Consider the following 23,820-nt stretch of genomic DNA (forward strand, 5'->3'; position numbering starts at 1 on the left):
GTAAATTTGTAATATTATGAGAATAAACACATTGCAATATAGTTGGATATTTTTTTATTTAAAACGTCAATTTTCTTTGTTTAAAATGTAATCTCAGAAGAATAAAACTATTTTGGAAATATATTTTATATTTTCCATGAAAAAAGTACTTTTTCAGATGACAAATATATTTTCAGGATTTGGAAGAAAACAAAAACGAAAACGAATATTTACGAGACTGAAGTTGTAATATCAAGAGAATAAAGTAGTCTAATTTTTCAGAAAAGTACTGGTTTATTTCTGGGACAAAGTCAAATGTTTTTGTGATTAAGGGTAGATTATTGCAAGTTGTTGTGGGTCTGAATAGAATGTTTATTTTTTTTATTTACTATGGAAAGAGCAAAAACATCAGATTTCCAGCTTTTATTTAAAGACCGGGGGGGGGGGGGGGGGGATACATTGTACGGAGCCTAATATGACATGCATTGAAAGAAAAAACAAAAAAACTACTAACTAGTTTGTGCACACAAAATAGTAACAGTAATTAACACTACAGAAAAAGCTTAACATTGAGGGAAATAATTAATTGCAATGCCAAACATTTCCGGACGTCTTTGTATCTATTTGTGTCTTTGTGTTTTGTGCGTACGAAGTACCCCCCCCCCTCCTCCAGTGTCTGGCATTCACCCGAGGTGAGTTTTCAGCTCCTTGTGGTGACGGGTTCAGTTCCATTAAGAAGTTCAGTGCATCCCAAGTCGGGCGTCAACGTCCTGGTTTTTCTTCTTGTTCACTTGGCACCTGTCAGCCTGAGGGTCCAGGCCCACTGGCACGGCATCTGGCTGCTGGACAATTGAGGCAAGAAGACCCGGAGACCGCGGGGCGTGGCAGGCTCCCACTGCACGGGCCCGTGACCCAAGAGCACCACCTTGTTTCGTGATTTTTTTTTTAATCCCCCCGCCCCCAGAACAGAAACAGAAACCACATTTTAAAATGCAATTACCAACTGTCAGACAACAAAAATCAATGCGAGCTTCCCAGAAAACGACGGCGGAATCCGAGAAGGCATCTTAAGGAGTCGGCAGAGGCAACGCGACCACGAGGGCCAGCAGGTGGCGGCGGGTGGGCGTGGATGACGGAATGCTCGCAACAGCAGACGCCCACCGGGACGGTCAGCAAACAAAAGATGGCTACTTGATCACTTTATGAGCGCTGTTCCTTTCGATCACGGATGGCAGAGACTTTTGGAGTAGGTTTAAGTGTGGATTCGCAAAGCGTGACACAAAGACCACTCGAGGTACGACAGCTTCCTCTAGTGGTACGCAAAAGAATCACTGAATTAAATGTTCAAACTGGGGATCATTTTAGAGTCCCTTCAATTATTTATTTATTTATTTGTTGTATCCAGTAGTGTGTGTTTACCGTTTACACAATACATTTGCATTTAATCATTTTGAAATATTTAAGCACAGTGTTAATGTTGAAACGGTGCATAATGTTACAGCGGCTAACAAAAACATAAAATACTTTTTAGGAATAAAAGGTGCCTCCTTTTGAGTGAACATTTGGGCCTACTGTGCTACTCTTTTAAAAAAAACATTTTTAAATGTATTTAACCTTTGACTCACAGGTCAACTGGGCTAATATTGTGAGAAGTAGTGCAAATGGTTCACCCAGGAAATCACATGTCCGTAGGGGCTGTTGTTTCTAAAATGTCGTATTCTAAGCTTAGTGTACGGGGGTGCACCCAATACGGCTTACCTTACTGTGTCCTAGTGTAAGCTCCGGTTCGCTGAGGAGTAAAGATCCGTCATCGGGCCACGCGAGGAAAACGGCAAAGACGGCGTTCTGCCGCGGCCTGGACGTGTACCAGACGCCGGGCGCGACGGCGTCCTTCTGCGCCCGCCAGGCGCTGCTGTTGTACACCGCCTCGCCGTTCACCCGGAGCCAGCGCCCAACCTGGCGCAGGCGCTCCTCGAAGATGGGCGCGATCCTCCCGTCCGCCGTGGGGCCCACGTTCATCAGCAGGTTGCCGCCGCACGACACGGTCTCCACCAACGTCTGGGCGAAGACACAGTGAAGGTAAATTGGAAAATTCCGCCCCCGGCGCCGGTTTCATTTAGCTACATGACATTTGGTAGGCATGGCTATCATGACCAGACCCAGAAACAAAACCAAAAAAAAGTCTCAAGAAGTCATCTCCTTCAAAGCGGTTTCGTTGGACCTATTTACCGCCACGAGCTCCTCGATGGTGAGGTAGTCAGGCGAGCGGGGCGTTGCGCCTGTAGCCCCATGACTTGGTGTCGATGGTCATGCAGTTTTCCCACTTGTGCGGCAGCAGATGACCCGGCTGGTAACGGTCGGCGCAGGTGTAGTAGCCGCCGTGTTTGCAGATAGAGCCCGAGCCCCACCGGTCGTTGGTCACCACAGTGTCCCGCACGGGACTGTGGGTTTAAAAAAAAAAAAATAAAAAAAGTAATTCGATTTTTTTATGATTTTTAATATTAAAATATTAAATACAAAATGTGAAGGGAGGAGGTCAATATTGTATCTAAAATATCCCTTCATTTGGGAATTATATGTTTACCTGTCATTGTAGAGCCAGGCTAGGAATCCGGTGCTGTTCCAGTACTTGTCCGGCGCGTCCCCGTCCCCGTCCGACCACAGCACGTCGGGCTTGTACGTCAGCACCAGCTCGTAAAGTTCGGGCAAACTCTTTGTGACGGCGAAGCGGTTGGTGGCGAAGCGGTTGGCAGGCGTCCTGCAGGAACAGCGGATGAAACCACTCGAAGAGCGAGTGGTACAGGCCCAGGCGCAGGTCGCTGTGGGCGCGCAGGCGCGCTCGCCACCTCCGCCACCAGGTCGCGCTTGGGGCCCACGTCCACCGCGTTCCAGTTCCAAGAGGTCTCGGAGCCCCACAGCGTGAAGCCTGGGGGATGATTGACAGCTTCAATTGGCACGCGTTGCATGTTGGTTAACCAGCGAACATCAGTGCAGCATTGTTTTTACAGGTATGCGTGCGTTTTATCACTGTTGAGATTTTTGATGGCTGAAAGGATAAAGCGGCACCTTCGTGGTGTTTGGTGGTCAGCACGATGTACTTGGCTCCCGATGCGGCAAAGATGTCCGTCCATTCTTCGGCGTCAAAGAACTCTGCGGTGAAGCGCGGCGCAAAGTCTTGATACTTAAAGTCCGGCGGGTAATTCCTCTGCATGAAGGCCACGTACGACTGCACTTTTTGCCCCTTCCAGTACCACCTGCAGGACAAGACAAACGCCACTAGGTGCCAGTATTGCTCTGCTTCATGTTACCCCTCCATCTTCAAAAGATGAGTAGTTTGACTTTAATTTCGAGTTCACTGTGTAACTTTGAAGACTGGCGAGTAAAGGCCTCACCAGAACCACTCGCTGCCGAAGCTGGGCACGGAGAAGACCCCCCAGTGGATGAAGATGCCGAACTTGGCCTGGTCATACCACTCCGGCAGTGGCCTGGTGTCGATGGACTCCCAGTTGGGTTCGTATTTCGATTCGGTGACGCCGATAGACAGCAGGCAAACGAGGAAAAACGTAGCGGTTAAATACCGCCATTTTCTGTCCAAATCACTCGATGGGCTCATTACAAGCAGCAAAGTGAAGAAGATACATTAAGCGGGCCACTTCTTAGCCTCTTTTTTTTTTAACTACTTACAAACAAGGAAGTGAATGCGGCCTTAGATGATGACGTATGTTTGATTTAACTAACACTTTTCGGCATCGACTGGCAAGTCAAATTTCCGTGGGAGATTTGGACAGTGTATAAAAGATATTTATTGTAACTTTTTTAGTTGTTCATTTCCTTTAGTTATTTTTGCAACTATCCATCTAATGTCAAAAGCATTAGAAGTTAAATTCGGGCGATAACATTGAGCGGAGACGTCAAAGTGGCGTTAGATGATGACGTTTTCTGCTGGGTGCGTTTGATTTAACGTATGCCAACTTACGGAACCTGTTTTGACACCAGACACTAACAGAGCACCGCCCTCGTGGGAGACTCCTAATACGCATCCGGCGTTTGAGAAGTGTTGCGCATGCGCAGTCGCCCGAGCTACCCGGATGTTTTGGTAGCATCATGCGTGGCTACCTCGACTGCCACTGTCATATCTCCGCCGGAGAGTTTGACAAGGTATAAGTCACATTTATCGAACCTTTTAGTCATGTATCCATATTAAAGTGTCACGTTTGTTTTTAGGATATAGACATAGTTATTGAGGACTCCAAACGGGTGGGTTAAATGCCTCTTAAAGTCTCTTGGCTCGTTATTGTGTCCATGGTAGCATTGTGTTGTTATTATTGTTGTTTTTTTTTCTTTAATTGCCAGGCCGGACTGTTAGCGTTGTTAGCCGTGGCTGAGCATGCGGGGGAATTTGACAAGATCATTGCGTTGTCACAGAGGTAACTTTAAAAAAAAATATATATATATATATGTCAACAGTCCATTTGTCTTTTAGAGTTAACTCATTTCTTCATGTTTAGATTTCCAGGGTTTGTGTTCCCCTGCCTGGGAGTCCATCCTGTCCAGGAAGTGTCCTCACAGCAACACAGAAGTGCCTCCCTCCAGGTTGCAAAGCTGGGATAAACGCGAGCATACTTGGAAATGTCACTCTTGTGCGGATGTCCGAACAGCAACGTTTTTTGTTTTCTTGTCTTGCGCGCAGGATCTGGAGGCTGCTCTTCCCCTCATTGACAAATACAAAGACCAGCTTGTGGCCATTGGAGAGGTCGTAAAGCCCTGACATCAACATAAATACGAATACAAGTGAACCCTGACCGTTTGCAGGGATGAGGGAGCAAGCGCTGGCGCGAATAGCAAAAATGTGTAAATAATGGACGTCGCCCTCCCTAAAAATGTGCAGAATTACTTATGTTAACAATTTAAACCTTAAATATATCTCAAGTTACAACCAGAAAACACTTTAATATTATTTCAAACTCATTTTACAATATTACCTTTGAAAATAAACGGCTTACAGATGATTTTATTTAAGTAAAATGCACTGGATGCTGCTTTGCACCCCATACAAACACCAATTACTACTGTCTTACTAGCTATGTTATTGTTTTTGATTGAGTGTTACATAGATACTCTCATTTTCAAAATACATATATAGTGAAACCCGCAGTTCGCTATTGATAAATTAACAAATACGCGTTTTTCCATGCAACCCATCATCAGCTATTTGCTGAAAAACTCACGTATTTGCATTTTTGTTGCTCTAAGATGCCACACAATGGCGCCAAAGCCCTGGCGAATGGGAAAGTAGTGATTGGTGTCAAGGAAGTATGCGGAAATGATACATCTCAACTGGGAAACAAGCTTTGCATTTCAGGGGGGGGGGAGTTACGGTTGTTCGTAGCCACCCTTTGCTAACATGGCAGAAGGAGCCGGACGTTTGTTAGAGAAACGCTACAAACATTCGTACATAGCCACAAGCAGGCACGTTTTCCAGTGAATAGCTTAGATGTTCTACAGAAATATTTGTGATCTGTGCGTAAGCTATTTGTGATTTCCGCGAGGGGTTCTCGTGTGTCGTCCTAGGTCGGTTTGGATTTTACACCCAGGTACGTGAGCTGCGAGTCGGACAAAGAGGGCCAGAGGCAGGTTCTGATCCGCCAGGCGCGTCTAGCCAAAGAGCTGGACCTCCCTCTGTGAGTCCGAGTGTCAAAAGACACATTCAAGTGCACCAAAAAAAGCTGTTTCGTGGACTAATAATGTGTATCTTTACGTTAGAAATGTTCACTCGCGTTCGGCGGGTAGACCCACCATCCAGCTCCTGAAAGAGCAAGGTGACATCTTACGTCACTTTTGTCACGTATATAAGTTCTAGTTTCTAATTGGTGCTCACTGCCCTCAGTCTCTTGCATGATGTCACGAGTTTTGTGAAACTATAAAAGCATATTGGTGTGTATTTATTTAGTATACTACTGTGTATAAATGCCAATTAAAAGTAATAATAATAAAGTAGATGTATTGTAGGACTTTAGAGGTTCCGCTCTACAGTATTACCATTTTAAATGCGGCAGTGTTGTGTATTAACTAAGGACCGTTATCTATAGATGCTGCTTCTAAGTAGTAATGATAATAATAATTAAAGCATCTTGTGCTTTTTTTCCCCCGCAGGTGTGGAAAACGTTCTCCTACACGCCTTTGACGGGAGGGCGTCCGTGGCCGTGGAGGGCGTGAAGGCGGGATACTTCTTCTCCATCCCGCCGTCCGTCGTACGCAGCGAACAGGTGCGTGTCGATACGCTGGATGGACACGTCATTAGGTACACCTGCGTCCTCTCACGTCCCTAATGAAGTGACCAGCAAGGGGAAATTCGCCTTCGCAAATGCGCCGAATGGTGACGAGTCCATGTAAACAAAGTCAATCTTCGATCAGATAAGAAAGGAAAATTGATCATTTCAGGGAAGTTTCCGATCACTTTCAGGTCGTTTGCCTCACTCACAAACCTTCCTGTCGACATTTTTGAGTTTCAGCTGTAATCTTATGTACTGTTGACAGTGTGTGCGTGTGTGTGTACGTGTGTGTGCTTTTTGATAAACTAATCAACGGTCAGATTACGACGTGAGCAAAAGGAGCAACGCTTCGTGATCCTTCCAGGCCCGATTGCTATACCTTCATTCAATGCTGCTGCCTATTCTTGCCGCTGTCCACATTCATTTTTATTGATTCTTGCATGGTTGTCAGTCACTTTTTTTTTTTTTTTTTTTTTTTTTTTGGATGCTACATTAAATGCTGCTGCCAATTCTCGCTGCTCCTCAGGACTAATCTGTTCTTTCCTTGTGTCCACCAAGAAGCAGAAACTGGTGAAACTGTTGCCCCTGGAGAACATGTGTTTGGAAACCGACTCGCCCGCGCTCGGCCCAGAGAAGCAGGTCCAGTTTTATCAATTGAACCCTCCGGACTATGTGCTGGCCATTTGTGTCCACCTCATGTCCTTTTTTATTTGAATTTTGAACCATTGTTCATGCAAATGTAATGAAACTTCCCAAGGATGTGAATTTTTGTATGATTTTGACAACACAAATCAACTTTCCCTATTGAAATGAATGGAAATGCCATTAATCTGTTCCAGACCCCACACACACACACAAAAATAGTTTTTTAATAAGAATAATAACACTCTATAATATTGTACTGTTATAAAAACAATAGTAATAATCTACTTAAATAGAATGAAAAAGAGTTAAAACAATTTGTGCATCATGATTTGATGCTGCAATTGAATTCATTGTGTCGCTCCTTCTCGCGTGCCCACCTTGGCCATCATGATACAGTCAGATGACACAAATGCAAATTAACTGATGTTAGTTAAGAATCTACAACAAAACATTGGGGGGGAAAAAAAAAAAACAATTTAAAAATTACAGACTGTCTTGGGTAATAAAATCCAACACGGCCCGAGGGTTAAATAAATCAGATCTCGCATATTTATTGACAGTTTTCATGCCATCTTTTTGGACACGCAGGTGAGGAACGAGCCCAAGAACGTCGTGGTTTCGGCAGAGTACATCAGCGCGGTGAAGGGCGTGCCGGTGGAGGAGGTGATGCGGGTGACCACGCGCAACGCACTCCGACTCTTCCCCAAGTTAAAGTCGGCCGTCAAATTGTGACGGCGGATTATTCAGTCAAGTCAGTCAATTAAACGGCCTCTGCCGCGCGACATTGTGTCATTTGTTGATGTGTTTTTGTCGCAGATACCTCGTTTGAAATTCACTCTCAAGCTCATGTGAAAGATTCTGACAGCACAACACTATTCGTGGTTTCATTCATTTAAAACATATTTTTATACTCTAAGTATGTTGTAGTGTTGTAACCTACGACTCAGTCATTCCTTGTAATGACGTAAACAATACTACAAGACACTTTGGAGATCACATTATTTCATCACTGCTAATCGTTCTAGTGTCTTTTTTTTATTTATTATTTTATTTTTACATATGTCCCAAGAGGGAATATTAAATATTACAGTGAAAACTTTGGAACTGTGACTATACCTAATGTACTTTATATGCACAAATATTGACTTCAACTATTAAATTGGTCCAAACTTGCAGAAAAAAAAAAAAAGTTTTAATATATTTTCTTTTAAAACAAAATTAGGTAGTTTTCTTTTTTGAACATAAAATTATTAACTTAAAATATTAGGTTGATCCAACATTGATGTAATTATGAACTTGTGTTTTTTAAGGAAGTTTTTGATCAAGACTTCAACTTTAACTGCAGTACACAAAAAGATACTACAGATAAGAAATATCTTCAAGAAATGTTAGTCAACATTGATGTCATTTAATATGTATGTATTTTTTCTTCATTATAATGAACGTGTTCTGTTGTTTGGAAAAGTAACTTGAAAAGCAGTCAAATCTAAATAATAAGCACAAATACCTTCAAATATTACATTGGTCCAGCATTTACATCATTATTTTGCAGTTTCTTTTTTTTAATTGGTAAAGTCGGAGATTTAGATTGCCCCCAGAATGTTATTTCAGCTTCAGTCATAACCCCCCCCCCCCCCCCCCCCCCCACACACACACACACACACACACACAAAAAAGGGATCGCAAAATGGGTGAAAGTCAATGTTACACACAAATGAAGGACCCACCCCCCACCCCCCCAACACCCGTCGTTTCTTCCCAAGTCTGTGCTGTCGAAATGCGGAAGCGCCTTTTCCTCACAGCGACGAGCACTTCTTGAACGCATCACGCGTGTCCACTTCAGGGACCGCCTCTTCCTCGGACACGTAGCCCACCGCTGGTGGCTGTTTCCTCGAACGCTCCCGCCCGGCCACTGCTCATCTCGGTTGAACTTTCTCTCAGTCGGGAGGAGGCCACCCCGCCCACTGCTCAACACCCACCAAGGGAGGGGGGTCTGGCTACTTTCTGGGGTAGAAAAGTGTCGTCCTTGGGGCGGAGTGGGCGACGACGTCGAGTCAAATGAAGGTGAACCGACATTGGCGGTGCGTTTTATCACCACTTTTTAATGGCCTCATGAAGTCCATTTCTTTTTTGTTGTTGTTGTTGTTGTTGTTCCAGGTGTGAGCGGCGGACGGGCACCATGACAGGCGACGCGGTGGCGCGCACGGGTCTTGCCTGGATCAAGCGGCTGGTGGGCCGGGTCACGGTGGGAAGCTCGGCCGGTGGAGGGAGCTTCCATCCCGGATCGGCGAGGGTGAGTGTTGCCGCCGGTTCCTCCACAACAACAATAGTCAACAGTGGCCGGCTGCCGAGAAACAAATTGACATCATTACTACTTTTCTTTTTTGTAAAACCCTTAAGAGATCCTACGAATATTTTGTGACCTTCGGGGTTATTATACTTTTTTTTTTAAATAGCCATTTCGGCTTTGTTGAATGAAAATAGGGCCTGTGAATATTCACATTCATCCAGGTCATTGCATTCTCAGGGCATTGATTGATCGCAACTGGAATGTTCTGGTTGTCTAGAAGATGTTTCCAAATTAGTCAAAAATAACAAAAGCTACACAGAAACAAAATGACACATTTGTTCCTAGTGACAAAAAAAACAAACAATTATTTTAGATCCCATGACAAACTCGAGTACTTGTACGTTACCATTCGAACTATGACTGCTGTACTTGAATTTGTGATTTGTCCACCAGATGGTGCTCATTTTCCCTATTCAAAGCATGCAGCAATGTATTTCACCTGACATTTAATTGTGTGTTCTATATAATATATGCATTGTATAAATAAAGAAGATTGGGGTTAATTTTATGTAATTTTAAGGGAAAATATTTTATCAGGATGTATATCGTTATTGGGATATAAAATATATTTCAGGCCAGGATGACCTCAATAACAGTGAATATTTTTCTCGCAGTTTACAGGACATTTAAAGGGCCCTCCTGACATAGTAAGGCCATCAAATATAGTGGTATCTTGAATTGTGATTTTAATCCGCATTATGCGGAACGTCACGTGACCAAAACCGGAAAACAGACTAGCTGACTTCCTCTTTTCGCTACGCTAACAAACATGACTACGGTTTCGGTTATATTTAAACATAAACACAGCCGACAAGCATACCGTCTGGTTAATTTTCTTTAAAAAAATTTAAAAAATCCAGTATACTACATTTCAAACTTTTCATGTACAGTACTTTTTTTTTTTTTTTCTTTTTTTTTTTTTTCTTTTTTTACTTTTCAAATACAGTGCATCATTTTAAGTATAGTTCAGCTTTACTTTACTTTTAAGTACAGTTCCAGACATTTACAATTAATCTTTAAGAATTGTTTGTTTTTAAACATTGAGGTGCAATTATTTAACTTTTATGTGCAATTTATTTGAATGAAATCACGATTTAAGTACCGGAGCGATTTCATGTTGTTGCAGTGTGTGTCCTCATCACTAGATGGCACTAAAACGTGTTTTTTTTTTGTTTTTGTTTTTTAATGAACAATATTTTCTTCTTTCAGGAGACATTGAGCAAACAGCGGGAATTCCGCGGTTATTCCTCCCTCGCCGGCAGGCCCAATAATGGAGGCGAGGCCCGTCGAACCGGCACCGAGCGGGCCGGGTGGCGCTCGGTGCGCGCCCCCTGCGGGACGCCGACCCGGGACAAGTCGTCTGCGGGGGGGCTGACGGCGGAGGATGTGGAAAAAGCCAGGAGCGCCAAGAAAAGTCACCTCAAGCCCTACAAGCAAGTGGTAGCGATCTACTTTTACTTTCTCCATTATTTGATGACTTTGTACATTATTCATCAGCATCTTGTTGAGCTTCTCCTTTGTGTTTCAGCTCAGTGAGAACGCACGAGAGAGGAAAGTGCCCGTCACTCGGATTGGACGCCTGATGAGTTTCGGAGGTGCGTCCTGTTGAACTAACTTGATGCTCGCGTGAGGGAGGCGCTTGATTGTTTGAGGGAGGCGTTTATTAGTCAAGTTTGCGGTTTCTTGAGGGAGGGGTTTATTTGTTTTAAATTGGTGATTGCTCAGGGGGAGGTGCTACCTTTATTAAATTGACATTTGTTTAAAGGAGGCAGTCATTAGTTTTAAGTTGATGGTTGCTTAGAGAGGTGGGGATTTGTCTTAAAGATAAAAATTGCTTTTTGGGTTTATTTGTTTTAATTTAGTTTTTGCTTGGAGAAGGTGCTACCTTTTTTAAGTTGATGTTTTTTTTTTTTTTTGAGGGAGATGCTTATTTTTCTTTGTTGCTTGAGGAAGTGATTATTCGTTTTGAGTTGATTAGTAGAGGGAGGCATTTATTTGTCTTAAGTTTATGATTGGTTGAAGTGTTTTTAATTCATTTTAAGTTGATTGTTTGAGGCACCACACCAGAAGGAGCAGCATTCAGCAGATGCAGTGTGACAAAAATGGTTTAACTCTTTTCGATTGCATTATGTCATTACTGTATGTTTTTATAAAGTATTGTACAATATTAGGGAGTGCTATTTTTCCTCATTTAAATAGACATAATTACTGTTGTTTGTTTTTGGGGGGGGGGGGGGGGGGCTGGAACAGATGAGTGGCATTTCCGTTCATGCCAATGGAAACAGATTTGCGATACGAGTGTTTTGAGTTGCGAGCGTGGTCACGGAAGGAATTCAACGGGTATCTCAAGGCACCGCTGTCCTGCGTTTATTTTCTTTCGTCTTTTGACAGGACTGGCCGTGGGACTCGGCATCGGTGCCCTTGCCGAAGTGGCCAAGAAGACGTTCAACCCTCAACACAGACAAGGTCGTAAAAAGGAGCGATTTGTATTGGCTGATAAAGAGCTTAACGACTTCCTTTGTCTATGAAGATTGCATTAATAATCTTGACGGTCCCTGCGGTGTTTTTCTAAGATGTAATGAAGCCTCCAAACTTAACGTGACAAAGTTATTAGCACGTTTAGCGTCAAACCAAAATGGCTGACTTCCGGAGTCAAACTATCTTAGAGGGCTGAATTGAAAATAAACACTTGTCATGAGTTACTTTCTACCTGTTCTACTGTTTGTTTGGTTTTGTTTTTTTCCTTCCAGGCATTAAAAAATCTGTCCTGGACTCCAATGCCTTCCTGTCCGAAGGCAACGCCGAGAGAATCGTGCGGACGCTGTGCAAAGTTCGGGGGGCTGCGCTCAAACTAGGACAGATGCTCAGTATTCAAGGTGGGTCATCGAATATGGCCGCTTTCTCAAATTCTTTGGGACCGTAAAGCGGTTCCAACTTGCCAATGAATCGACACAGTCATGACAGAAAAAAACACAAAAAAAGGGAATTCTGAATCAACTTTGATGAGGTGCCAACGAGCACGTCGTCAAGTCAAATGGATGACTCTCCTCGGACTAAAAAAGAGCTTAAATGTCATCTGCTTAAAATAGGCTGCGCACAATAAGTGCAATCCCACACCAGCTATTTTATTTTTGTTGGTCACAAAGTCAAAGTCACATCAAGGGCTGCTCCGTTGGGTCCATCGTCACCTGTCACAAATCTGTAAAAACCAAAACTGGATTACCAAAGAAAAAGATTTGAAAGATGGCCGCTTCAAACGTGCGTTTTCTCCTCCTTGTAGACGGCGCCTTCATCAACCCTCAGCTGGCCAAAATCTTCGAGCGGGTTCGACAGAGCGCCGACTTCATGCCCACCAAACAGATGATGGTAAACATATCAGTAATCAAGTGTTGAGTTTGTGGGACATTTGTGACACGGGAGTGCCGCGGCGTCGTCCGCAGAAGGTGATCAGCGACGACCTGGGCCCGGACTGGCGCAAGCGGCTGGAATACTTTGAGGAGAAGCCGTTCGCCGCCGCGTCCATCGGTCAAGTGCACCTGGCCGGGCTGAGAGACGGCAGAGACGTCGCCATGAAAATTCAGGTATGAACAAAAGCCTTCCGCAACACGCGTATGCATCTCATCTGTTTCTACGTAAATACACAAAGTACATTTCTCAGCACACTGGGAGAAGGAAGGTTCTGGATTACTAGTATTAGTTTGTGTTCTAAACTAATACTAGTAGCCTGAAAAAGTCCAACATCGAAGGCTCTCGAACTTAAATCTTTTCCAAATGCATTTTAATTTGTTTTATTTGTATCTCATAAACAAGAAACAGAAAAAAAAAAAATCTCTGGATTACCTTTTTCTCTCTTAAAAACAAAAAAAACAAAATACTATTTGTGTTAAGGATATAAAGAAAGCGGCACGGTGGCCGACTGGTTAGAGCGTCAGCCTCACAGTTCTGAGGACCCGGGTTCAATCCCCGGCCCCGCCTGTGTGGAGTTTGCATGTTCTCCCCGTGCCTGCGTGGGTTTTCTCCGGGTACTCCGGTTTCCTCCCACATCCCAAAAACATGCATGAATTGGAGACTCTAAATTGCCCGTAGGCATGACTGTGAGTGCGAATGGTTGTTTGTTCCTATGTGCCCTGCGATTGGCTGGCAACCAGTTCAGGGTGTACCCCGCCTCCTGCCCGATGACAGCTGGGATAGGCTCCAGCACGCCCGCGACCCTAGTGAGGAGAAGCGGCTCAGAAAATGGATGGATGGATGGATATAAAGAAAAATTCTAACAAATTTGATTTCTTGTACTTTTTATTTCTTATAACAAGAACAAAAACACTTAGATTGTTAATACTTTTTTTATTGGGGAAAATAATACATTATATTTTTGGTCCAAAAAACAAAGCAAATATGTTTTCTGTGTATTTTGGAAGAAAAACAACACAATATAAAAATGTTTTGTTTTTATTCCAACAATTTTTTAGGGGTTATTTTTGTGTTTATCTGATAAACACAAATATTTTGACTTTGAGATAAGATTTTGATTTGCTGTCAACGCCCACCAGAATGGGTTCCACTGTAGTGTGTTTAAAACTCTACACAAACAATATAAAAGGTGGCAGAAGTTTTTCTTTTTCTTAATTTTTTTTTCCCAGTATCCTGGTGTGTCCAAGAGTATCGACAGCGATGTGAACAACATCATGACGGCTCTGAGTTTAAGCAACGCGCTGCCTGAAGGTAACTGAGAAGGGGTCGTGCTTATTGACGCTACCACAACACTATTGTTTTTTTTTTTCATAAACAACAAACATGAATCTGAAAAACAACAAAAATGTTTTGCTGGTTTCAGATTTTTTATTTTATTTTTTTTTAAACATGTTTTTGTGTTTCTGATCTTTTTTTTTATTTCTATTTTGATCTGGAGAACAACAAAACTATATATTTATACATTTCCCATCTGAAAAAACAACCCCAAAAAATGTATTTCAATCAAGAAGACAAAAATGTGGGTTGGTTGGTGAGATAAACAATACATTAAAAGAATGCAAAACCAAAATATATATTTTTTTGTTGTTGTTCAGAATTTCCAAAAATATTTTTATGCAGAAAAAGAAAAACATTTATCTTAAACAAAAAAAAAAATTATTTTGGGTGTTTATGTGTGTGTAAATAATTATATAATAATAAAAAACGAAATATATTTTTTTATTTGTTTTTATCCAAAAGAAACAAAATGGCGGTTTACCCCCACTGTCCCCAAAAAGCACTTTTAAATGTATTTGTTTTGAACCCGGCGGCACGGTGGCCGACTGGTTAGAGCGTCAGCCTCACAGTTCTGAGGTGCGGGGTTCAATCCCCGTCCCCGCCTGTGCGGAGTTTGCATGTTCTCCCCGTGCCTGCGTGGGTTTTCTCCGGGCACTCCGGTTTCCTCCCACATCCCAAAAACATGCATTAATTGGAGACTCTAAATTGCCCGTAGGCATGACTGTGAGTGCGAATGGTTGTTTGTTCCTATGTGCCCTGCGATTGGCTGGGAACCAGTTCAGGGTGTACCCCGCCTCCTGCCCGATGACAGCTGGGATAGGCTCCAGCACGCCCGCGACCCTAGTCAGGAGAAGCGGCTCAGAAAATGGATGGATGGATGTTTTGAACCCCAAAAAGTATATTTTTGTATCTTGTTTGCAGGTCTGTTCCCCGAACATCTGATCCAGGTTATGAGCAGAGAGCTGGCCCTGGAATGCGATTACGTCAAAGAGGCCAAATGTTGTGCAAAGTTCCAGTGAGTCGCTCGCCGTTTTTTGCTCTTACTCCGCGACATCATATCATATCATATCATATCGACGACGCTATTTGTTCTGCTTCTATGTGACTGTATCATATCAGTTTCTATGTTAAAACGTCATATCTACTCAATTTGTTCTGCTTCTATGGAGCTGCACACTGCTGCTCAACTGTACATTTATAGTTTTTATTCTTTTAAAAAAAAAAAAGGATAATAAAATGATTATCAAATTATAGTTATATTTTGTGTACATAAATGTACAGTGTGATAAACAAGTTGAGGATGCTCACTGGGATTTAGTTACAACTATTTTTAGTTTTGTTTATTTTGTAACTAAAAAAAAAAAAAAAGTAAAAACATGCTAAGAAGTGATACCCCTAAAAATACCTTCAGTTTATTTTTTATCTACAACACACACAATGTATAAAGTGCTCTGTGTAATGTTTATATAAACCATCCATCCATTTTCTGAGCCGCTTCTCCTCACTAGGGTCGCGGGCGTGCTGGAGCCTATCCCAGCTGTCATCGGGCAGGAGGCGGGGTACACCCTGACCTGGTTGCCAGCTAATCGCAGGGCACATACAAACAAACAACCATTCACACCTACGGGCAATTTAGAGTCTCCAATTCATGCATGTTTTTGGGATGTGGGAGGAAACCGGAGTGCCCGGAGAAAACCCACGCAGGCACGGGGAGAACATGCAAACTCCACACAGGCGGGACCGGGGATTGAACCCGGGTCCTCAGAACTGTGAGGCTGACGCTCTAACCAGTCGGCCACCGTGCCGCCTATATAAACCATACAAATAAAAAATATACATAATATTTTTGCTACATAGCTCTGGATTGTGGTCCAGAGGGGACCATAAATTGCTGGTCCAAAAACAGAAACAAATGTATGTAACGATTATGTAAGAAACCCTTTGTAGTTGCATTTAAATGGCAAAAAGTCACACGCGCACACATACAAAAATTAAGTCCTGCTAGTGACACCGGGTGGAAGATGCTTGAACTTGTATTTGTATTTTTGGTGCGTGTCAGAGAGCTACTTAAGGACCACCCGTTCTTCTACGTGCCCGACGTCATCGACGAGCTGAGCGGCCGCCACGTGCTCACCACCACGCTGGTGCCCGGCTTCCCCCTGGACCGGGCCACCGAACTCCCCCAGGAACTCAGGAACGAGGTAAACACACAGATAGGCTGTTCCAACTCATATTCACCATTCACACTTTTTGGGGGGAGGCGGTCACTCGTATCTCAAGGGACAACCCTATGTGGAGGTGAGTTGAGGAGCTTCATTGAGGCAAAAGTAGTGCTTTGTCACCATCTTGTGGCATCTAAAACTAACCTGGTTGGGGGCATTATTTTCCCCCAGATTTTCGCTATGAGTTGCAGGGCTCGGCCTGTAAACGCGGTAATAATAATGATTGTAAAGGTGTGTTCAGAGCAGGTGAATCGTTTCTTTTGCTGCTCTTGCAGATTTGTGAGCAAATCCTTATTTTGTGCCTGAGGGAGCTTTTCGAGTTCCGCTTCATGCAGTCTGATCCCAACTGGTCCAACTTCTTCTACGACCCAGAAAAGCACAAGGTCCGCATGGCTGACTTGATTCCATGTAAATTTGGGTCATTTTATTACAGAACAAAAATGTGTCAACAGGTGGCGTTGTTGGATTTCGGCGCAACCAGGGAATTTGACAAAAGTTTCACGGACATCTACATTGAGGTGAGAACATCCTCAATGAGTAAAGCTGGTTCATTTTCATCATTTTGAGCGAATGTTTGACCCCCATGCAAGTTTTTGTATTTTGCATAATTTAAAAAAAAATGCTCAGAAAAACAAATTTTGTTTCTCAAAATTTTATCCAAAAAAAACAAGAAATATTCTCATAAATGTTCATTGCAGACGCTTAACACATTTTTTATTCCCCCACCCCCAAAATATAAAAACTAATGTATTTCTTGTTTCAGATATCTTTAAAGGTGTCAATCTGGAAGAAAAAACTAAAATATTCAGATTTTTTTGATTTTCAAAATTTACTTTTTAAAATTTGATATGATAAAAATTATTTTTCTAATACATTTTATTGTTCTTAAAAGAAAGAAAAACTTCTGTTTTACAAACTTGAAAAAAAATATAAAAATATATGAAAACAGCAAATCTTTGGAGACCCCAAAAATTGTTTAATTTTTCCAGACTGAGTAAAAAAAAGATTGTGTATGACTATGCTTTTTAAATATGCAAAACAAATAATATATTGTAATTTTTCAGTTTAAAATGAAAACCTTTTTTTGTGTGTATGGATAAAAAAAAATTAAAAATAGAAGGAAAAATCCAAACATTTGGGGCGAGATACTCCAACCATGGATCTGAATTTTTTTGGGGGGGATACTAAATATTTCTATCGTTTTCAGAGACAGAAAAAAAAAATACTTTTATTAAATAAATAAATAAACTCACTAAATGGGGAAAAAACTACCTAGAAAATAGTAAGATTAACATCTTGTAAGATCTTTGTGTGTGTAACCTAAAAGAAATTCCCTAGACATGAAAGTTTTCTACTGGATAGTTGTCTTGATGATCATTTTGATGATGTAGGTTATCAATGCAGCCGCACATCAAAACAGAGAAGAGGTCCTGCAGCGATCCAGAGACATGAAGTTCCTCACTGGATTTGAATCAAAGGTAGCAAAGGTAAAATAATAATTTTTTTATTTTATTTTTTAAAACTTGCAATATTGTGTGGAAGGCGATGGAGAACGCCCACGTGGACGCCGTGATGATCCTGGGCGAGGCCTTCTCGTCTACGCGGCCGTTCGACTTCGGCACTCAGAGCACCACGGAGCGCATCCACCGCCTCATCCCGGTGATGCTTCGCGAACGCCTCACGCCGCCGCCCGAGGAGACGTACTCGCTGCACCGCAAGATGGGCGGCTCCTTTCTGGTCTGCTCCAAGCTCAAGGCCCGGGTGGCGTGCAGGGACATGTTTCTAGACACCTACGCGCGCTACTGGCGGGACGGACGGGCCGCCTGAGGACCTTTTTCGGGCCGTCCTCTTATTTACAGACGCACAATTGATCGCGGCCAAGTGACAACAAACGTGGCCTTGATGTGGATTATTTCACATACCTATGCCTCATTTTTTGACGAGCAAATGGAATCCCAGTGCATGAATGCTTTAAATTAATAAAGTGTCATGTTTATTTGTACATTTTTGGACTGATTCCTTTTGATTGATAAAATGCATCCTGCAAAAAAAAGAAAATAAAATGAATCCCAAGAAATGTCAAAGACTAAAGCTCATTGTTAAGAGGTGAGGTTTGTAGATAACATTTTCAAATCCAGAAAAAAATACAATAAATATTAGTGTCCCAAATACATGTCTGGATACCATTTTCATCTGGCTTTTGTTGTTTAAAAAAAAAGTACCTGAAGCTTAGCGAAAACGTTTTCCCATTTTTATTTTATTTATTCTTTTGCATCAAAAAAAATAATCAAACCCAAAGCAAGTATTTTTTTCAGATACATTGATTTAAAAATAAAATAATCAAAGACTTGTCTTTATCTGAAACTGAACTTCATGAAAATGGGTTATGAAATGAGCAAAGTTGTGACTTTTCCCTAAAGTCCATGCATTGCCTATGATGAGAACTGTTACTGCTACGTAGCCGCTTGTTTTCACGACGGTGTCTGTGCTTTCCAGTCTTTGGCTGCCCTATTGTGCTACAATTAGCATGAGTGTCCAGTGTCAATTTCCCCACACATTTCTCCTAACGGGCAGAAGACGACCCAAAAAAAATAAATAAATAAAATTAAAAAAAAACTGTCCACCTGCACTCCTGTTCATCATGCGTTGTCTTGCGAGGTTCCGGAAGGTTCCACTTGGATCGTGACAGCAGTGAAGCCAAAATGGGAGCGCAGGAGCTTTGTGGCCCTCTTGAGGATGACGTGTGGATCCGCACCTTCGTCTACATAAGTATAGTATATATAAAGACACGTTTACGTTGTCTTCCTATATTATAGGGCTGTGGAAATGTATTGGGGCCACCCCTTGTCAAATTGTTTTTTTTTTTTTTTTTTGCAGATTCCCCACTTTAAGATCACCAAACAAATGTAATATCAGACAAAAATAACCCGAGTAAACAAACATATTTTAATGGTGATTTATTTATTAAATACTAATAATCAAAGCTACCCTCAGCACACACACAAAAAAAAAAAAATGTTTTTCTTTACTTTTGTGAAAATAAGTGCTTCTTAGGGGGCGGGACTCCTGTTTGAAAAACAATGTAAAAACAAACCTGTCTCTTCCTTCTTTAACTAAAATCATTTTAAAAAATATATTCAATTAATCAAAAATTTAACTTTTTCTTACCTTCAGGCTTTAAAAAAAAATTTTTAAGAAAAAAAGTAAAAAAATATGTAGATAACCATTTCCAGAAAATGTTTTTCTCTCTCAAGATTACCTGCAGTGATGTGCACACAAAGCAGCGAGTGTGTCATGTCCAGGCTCCACACGTGAAGGCGGTGGAGCGACGACGCGCCTCGCACGGACAGCAGGGCGTCCCGCACGGAGGCGACGCTGATGCCAGGAGGCGCGCCTGCACGAAGAGAAAATACAATTAAATTAAAAATTAAAAAAGCGCCCGTGTGGCATTGGCCTAAAAAGTAGCGACGATGTCATTCCTTGGAGGGTTGCATTTACCGTCCATCAGAACTCTGATGACGTCCCTGGCGGTGGGAAAGGTGGTCCACATGACTACGAGAGAGAAGAGCAGCGTGCAGATCGGGTCGGCCGCCTTACACTCAGGCTGCCAGGAAAGAAAATGAACAACAAATTGCCAATTTTTTTCCCTCAAAAGTACATTTTTTTCCCCTTGACAATTTGACTTCGGTCAAAAATAAATACTTTTTTTTCTTGAAAATATGACATTCTAAAAATAGTTTTTCTTATAAAATACTAAAATATTCTAAAGAAATACCATCTTGAAAATATACAGCTTATTGAATAGAACTCTCAAAAACATAAAAAGAAATATTAAAAAATACACTATTTTGTCTCAAAGATATACTAATTCTCTCTTTAAAATAAAGGATTTTTGTCAAGAATATAAATTTTTTCTCCAAAATATGCCACTTTTTTGTCGAACCCTTTTTTCTTAAAAAATATTCAACTTTTTTTTCCCTCTACAATATCAATGTGAATGACTTTCGCAAAAAATACACTTTTTTCTCAAAAATACATTTTCTTAGGATAATTGACTTTTTGAAAATATACTTCTTTTGAAAATATAAAACTCTCTCACTAAACTAGTACTGTCCACCAAATTTTTCAGACAAAAAAAGTTTTCTAAAAATGTTTTTTTGTTTGGCCTGAACACTTTTGACATAAAAAAAAACATTACTCTGTCAATCCTGTTCTTTTTTTCCTCAAAAACACTCATCAAAACTACACATTTTCTCAAACGTATAATTTATTCTTAAAAATATACAATTTTTATAAGAAAGATATATACAGCACTTTCTCAGATTAAAAAAAAAAAAACCAAACTATTATTTTCCCCAAAATACGACTCGTAAGATGACTGCTTTAATTGCGTTTATTGTATTTTTCGCTCTTTCTTTTTGGTGTGGCCCAAACACTCAACTGTATGCGACCTACGATGTACAGTACGTTTTGCCGCAACTGACCCAGAAGTGGATGATGGCGGCCGCCAGCAGTACGCCCACGCTCTGGATCAGGTCTCCCACCGCGTGGATGCAAGCGGCCTTCACGCTGGCGTTACCGTGGCGATGGCCAGGCCCCCGCCGCTCCTCTGCCTTCTGCGGTCGGTTGGAGGGAAGGGCGTGGTTGTGGGTGTGAGAGACGCCGGACTGATGGAGGATGAGCAGCATCCTAAATACGAGCGGAGGGGGGCGTGAAGAAGGATCCGGAGTGATGAGCGCAGCGGCGGACTCACAGGATGTTGACGGCCACGCCGCAGACCGAAGTCAGCAGCATGACGTCGGCGTCGACATCGTAGTCGCCGGCGGCGATCCTCCGAGCGGCCGACCACACCAACACGGCCGTCACCGCCCAGATGGACGACAGAGACAGAAGCGTGCCGACAATCTCTGTTGGGCACAAAAGATCCGAATTTCGGGGAGAGCTGGAAATATCTGTATCAGCTTTATAAAAAAAATAAAATGAAAATTTAAAAAATCCATGTCGGTCGGGCGCGAAAACACACCCAGAGACACAAGCGCGTAGTGTGAAGAAGGGCACGAAGCCATGCCGCCATGTCCACCGACCTGCTCGATGCCATCCAAAGGTCAGGGTGAGAGTGGGCGTGCGTCCTGAGATCCAAAGAGAGAAGACGCTCAGCGAGATGCTGCCCACGTCGCTCAGCAGATGTGCCGCGTCCGTCATGATAGCCAGACTGTGCGCGGCGAAGCCCCCTGGGAAAAAAATAACAAAACAAACAACCACTCACAGAGATTAGATATTAATAATATATTAGATATTCGCCCTTTTCAAATTGAAAAAAAATCAGCTGAAGGATAACATTCAAACAAACAACAATACAGGACAAACATGAAAAGAAAACGACAGCTACAACACACAAAACAATTAATTACATCACCATAAAATATGCACGCACACACACAAAAAAAAAAGGCTCCCGTTTCAGTTTACTCTCAACAGCATTTATTTAAAATAAAATTCTGTCAGAGAGGACATGTTTTTTTGTTTTTTTTTGTCCTGTTCAGCTGTTAGGTCAAGCAGAATGGAAAATCTGTATCGCTTTTATGACGGAACAGTTTTACTGTGTCACAGTGGAGTTTTTAAGCTTCCGCTGTGGTATTATAATTGAGGTTTATCGAGAATCAGACTTGATCAGTCGAACAGAACAAAGTTTCTAGAAGGGAGAGAGAGAGACGAAGACAAAAGACAAAGCGCTAATTGTAAACAGGATGAGAGAAGTCAATCATGACATTATCACAACAATGAAACATTAAATATGAGTGTTGCATTGGGCTGTAGTGCTACACCCTGTGAGGGAAGGACAGGACAAGGACAGGACAAGAAGCATGCAGGACAAGGGTCGTGAACACGACTGTACAACTGAAGTGTGGTGGCATTAATTATGTAAATTATAAAAGTCTACAGGACGAGAGTATAAGTGAGGGGATACACAAGCGATTTGCATATTCATGAGTTTTTTGTTGCAGTAAGTGCGTGACCCCACACCCAGTGAAAGAGTCCTAGGGGTGTGTACCACCACCCCCAGCCACCGCCCCACCACCACACCCCCCTCAACCCCCAGGAGAGCCAGATGCCCCCCCAACCCGCAGGGCCCGCGATGCAGCCAGTCCCCGCCCAGCCCGAGGGCGGGAGAGTGTCCCTTGTTTGTTGGAAAGGAGGGTGGATAGGGGCACCCGACAAGGGAACGATAAGGGGGGGGGGGGGGGGTAACCCATGGAGCAGCCGCGGGCTATGAGAGGTCAGCCCCAACACCAAGCAGTCCTCCAGCCCAGGGGGGCCCGGCCTCGGGAACACCGCCATGCAAGTAAGTGAGACCCACCTCCCCCCTGTTACTATGACTGCCAGGTCCCCGACTGGCAGTCTTTGGGCCTACCCAGTGTTTCAGTGCCCCCCCCCCACCGAAACCCGACCCGACACCCACACCCTCCCGATCCCATACCAGTCCCCCATTAACCCTTTGATATGTGTATGTGCCCAGATGTGATTAGTGAGAAATATATACAGTGAATGGTGTGAGTGTGTGCTCCGTGAGTGATTAAGAGGCATGGCTCCCGCGGGTCGGGCCCATTAGGCCGGAGCGGTCGAGATACTGTACAAGTGTTGGATGGGAAGGGATTTGATGGGGTAAGACTCATGTTCCAACATATGTTCTGCATAGATTTGATGTATGAGCTGTCCATTGTCTGTGAATATACTGTAGATTATTGTAAAGCATTCCCTCCTATGATTTATTTCAACTGTAGTACTATACTGAAAATAATAAAGACATCACCAGCGACTACGACTTACTACGTCGACTCGACTTTCATCACATAAGCGCCGACCTTAAAAAAATAAAAGAGCTCAAGTCATGCCAACCTTAGTCACGATAGGACAGATCTAAATATGATATGATAGGCCCTGATGGAACGCGACAGAATGCTAAGTGACTCCAACTGTACATACAGTATACACACACTAAAAGCTGAAAGAGCAATCATCATCTCACCGACTACCTCCGCCACCATGAAGACGAAGCTGATGACCAAGGCGACCAGGAGTCTCTTCCTGGCCAGACGCCTCTCGCCGCTCTCCCTCGCTCTTACCAGCTCGCCGCCATCACCGCAGTACCAGTCCACGTCTTCCCCGCCGTCAGACTCTGAACTGAGATGAGACAAACTGGTGAAAACATCAAAACGGTGGGCAAAAAGGGGGCGGCGAAAAAATTACAAACAGACCAGGAAAGAGACTCCAGCAAGAGTTGCTTCTCCGACTCGGCAGCCATTGAACTGGGAAAAGTGCAATCTGTTCCCTCTCACGTTATCTGTGGAGGGGTGTGTGTGTGTGGGGGGGGATATAATGCTCCCAGCAGACGGCACTCCAATGGAGCAGTGACACCTGAGTTTATTAGGTCAGAAAGAACACTTCTCTCTTTTTTTTTTTTTAACAGCATTGGGCGACCAGCTACACATGGGAATGTCAAAAAAAATAAAAATAAACACATTCAAGTTATTTGAGACTAAAGTGAGTTCAATACATTTCTTATGTCGGCCCGCTTGGCACACTGACACTCAATGAACATCAAAGA

At 42.7% G+C, this 23,820-nt stretch overlaps 4 protein-coding genes across 8 annotated transcripts; 2 read left to right on the plus strand and 2 right to left on the minus strand.

The window, feature by feature from the left end:
• Positions 1–39: 39 nt before the first annotated feature.
• fuca2 (alpha-L-fucosidase 2) lies at positions 40–3,906 on the minus strand. Its single transcript, XM_061796061.1, is given in 9 exon segments — positions 40–904; positions 1,738–2,037; positions 2,209–2,238; positions 2,240–2,420; positions 2,564–2,733; positions 2,735–2,812; positions 2,814–2,905; positions 3,046–3,233; positions 3,372–3,906. Coding segments are annotated over 9 exon segments (1,398 nt in total). The 5' UTR covers positions 3,593–3,906; the 3' UTR covers positions 40–766.
• On the plus strand, positions 3,349–8,880 carry LOC133488337 (putative deoxyribonuclease TATDN3). 3 transcript variants are annotated; one of them, XM_061796066.1, is made up of 12 exons: positions 3,349–3,489; positions 3,976–4,137; positions 4,204–4,236; positions 4,333–4,406; positions 4,488–4,572; positions 4,670–4,732; positions 5,551–5,660; positions 5,743–5,798; positions 6,133–6,245; positions 6,810–6,890; positions 7,485–7,647; positions 8,740–8,880. In XM_061796066.1, exons 2-11 carry the CDS (start codon positions 4,084–4,086, stop codon positions 7,626–7,628), a joined length of 813 nt encoding a protein of 270 aa, XP_061652050.1. In that variant the 5' UTR covers positions 3,349–3,489; positions 3,976–4,083; the 3' UTR covers positions 7,629–7,647; positions 8,740–8,880. The 3 variants fall into 3 exon arrangements, with proteins under 3 accessions (XP_061652050.1, XP_061652049.1, XP_061652051.1); XM_061796065.1 differs by lacking the exon at positions 8,740–8,880 and having other exon boundaries at positions 7,485–7,683; XM_061796067.1 differs by lacking the exon at positions 8,740–8,880 and having other exon boundaries at positions 6,813–6,890; positions 7,485–7,683.
• Positions 8,823–18,216, plus strand: coq8ab (coenzyme Q8A, genome duplicate b). Of its 2 annotated transcripts, none has more exons than XM_061796060.1 (15): positions 8,823–8,960; positions 9,054–9,189; positions 10,456–10,686; positions 10,775–10,841; positions 11,638–11,712; positions 11,997–12,122; positions 12,527–12,612; positions 12,687–12,827; positions 13,884–13,965; positions 14,914–15,007; positions 16,052–16,193; positions 16,490–16,597; positions 16,667–16,732; positions 17,606–17,692; positions 17,757–18,216. In XM_061796060.1, exons 2-15 carry the CDS (start codon positions 9,076–9,078, stop codon positions 18,039–18,041), a joined length of 1,704 nt encoding a protein of 567 aa, XP_061652044.1. In that variant the 5' UTR covers positions 8,823–8,960; positions 9,054–9,075; the 3' UTR covers positions 18,042–18,216. The 2 variants fall into 2 exon arrangements, with proteins under 2 accessions (XP_061652044.1, XP_061652043.1); XM_061796059.1 differs by having other exon boundaries at positions 8,842–8,977.
• Positions 18,120–23,611, minus strand: LOC133488336 (proton-coupled zinc antiporter SLC30A2-like). Of its 2 annotated transcripts, XM_061796064.1 has the most exons (9): positions 23,471–23,611; positions 23,242–23,396; positions 21,299–21,445; positions 20,968–21,121; positions 20,699–20,903; positions 19,713–19,818; positions 19,474–19,608; positions 18,839–18,975; positions 18,120–18,255 (listed from the first exon to the last, which is right to left on the minus strand). In XM_061796064.1, the coding sequence occupies exons 1-8, from the start codon at positions 23,515–23,517 to the stop codon at positions 18,854–18,856; spliced, it is 1,071 nt and encodes a 356-aa protein (XP_061652048.1). In that variant the 5' UTR covers positions 23,518–23,611; the 3' UTR covers positions 18,120–18,255; positions 18,839–18,853. The 2 variants fall into 2 exon arrangements, with proteins under 2 accessions (XP_061652048.1, XP_061652047.1); XM_061796063.1 differs by lacking the exon at positions 18,120–18,255 and having other exon boundaries at positions 18,452–18,975.
• Between the last annotated feature and the right edge of the window lie 209 nt (positions 23,612–23,820).

Source organism: Phyllopteryx taeniolatus, chromosome 13 (genome assembly GCF_024500385.1).
Source record: "Phyllopteryx taeniolatus isolate TA_2022b chromosome 13, UOR_Ptae_1.2, whole genome shotgun sequence".
Lineage (NCBI taxonomy): Eukaryota > Metazoa > Chordata > Actinopteri > Syngnathiformes > Syngnathidae > Phyllopteryx > Phyllopteryx taeniolatus.

Bases quoted from the DNA above. Each gene is read 5' to 3' on its own strand.
- LOC133488337 (XM_061796066.1), top strand. From the start codon at position 4,084: ATGCGTGGCTACCTCGACTGCCACTGTCATATCTCCGCCGGAGAGTTT. The intron at 4,573-4,669 runs GTTGCAAAGCTG...TCTTGCGCGCAG, and splicing joins ACAGAAGTGCCTCCCTCCAG to GATCTGGAGGCTGCTCTTCC. The intron at 5,799-6,132 runs GTGACATCTTAC...TTTCCCCCGCAG, and splicing joins CCAGCTCCTGAAAGAGCAAG to GTGTGGAAAACGTTCTCCTA.
- coq8ab (XM_061796059.1), top strand. From the start codon at position 8,955: ATGAAGGTGAACCGACATTGGCG. The intron at 11,713-11,996 runs GTCGTAAAAAGG...TTTTCCTTCCAG, and splicing joins CAACCCTCAACACAGACAAG to GCATTAAAAAATCTGTCCTG. The intron at 17,693-17,756 runs GTAGCAAAGGTA...ATTGTGTGGAAG, and splicing joins TCACTGGATTTGAATCAAAG to GCGATGGAGAACGCCCACGT.
- LOC133488336 (XM_061796064.1), bottom strand. From the start codon at position 23,517: ATGGCTGCCGAGTCGGAGAAGCAACTCTTGCTGGAGTCTCTTTCCTG. The intron at 21,446-23,241 runs GTGAGATGATGA...TTTTTTTCCCAG, and splicing joins CATGGTGGCGGAGGTAGTCG to GGGGCTTCGCCGCGCACAGT. The intron at 19,819-20,698 runs GTCAGTTGCGGC...CTTTCCTGGCAG, and splicing joins CCGCCATCATCCACTTCTGG to CCTGAGTGTAAGGCGGCCGA.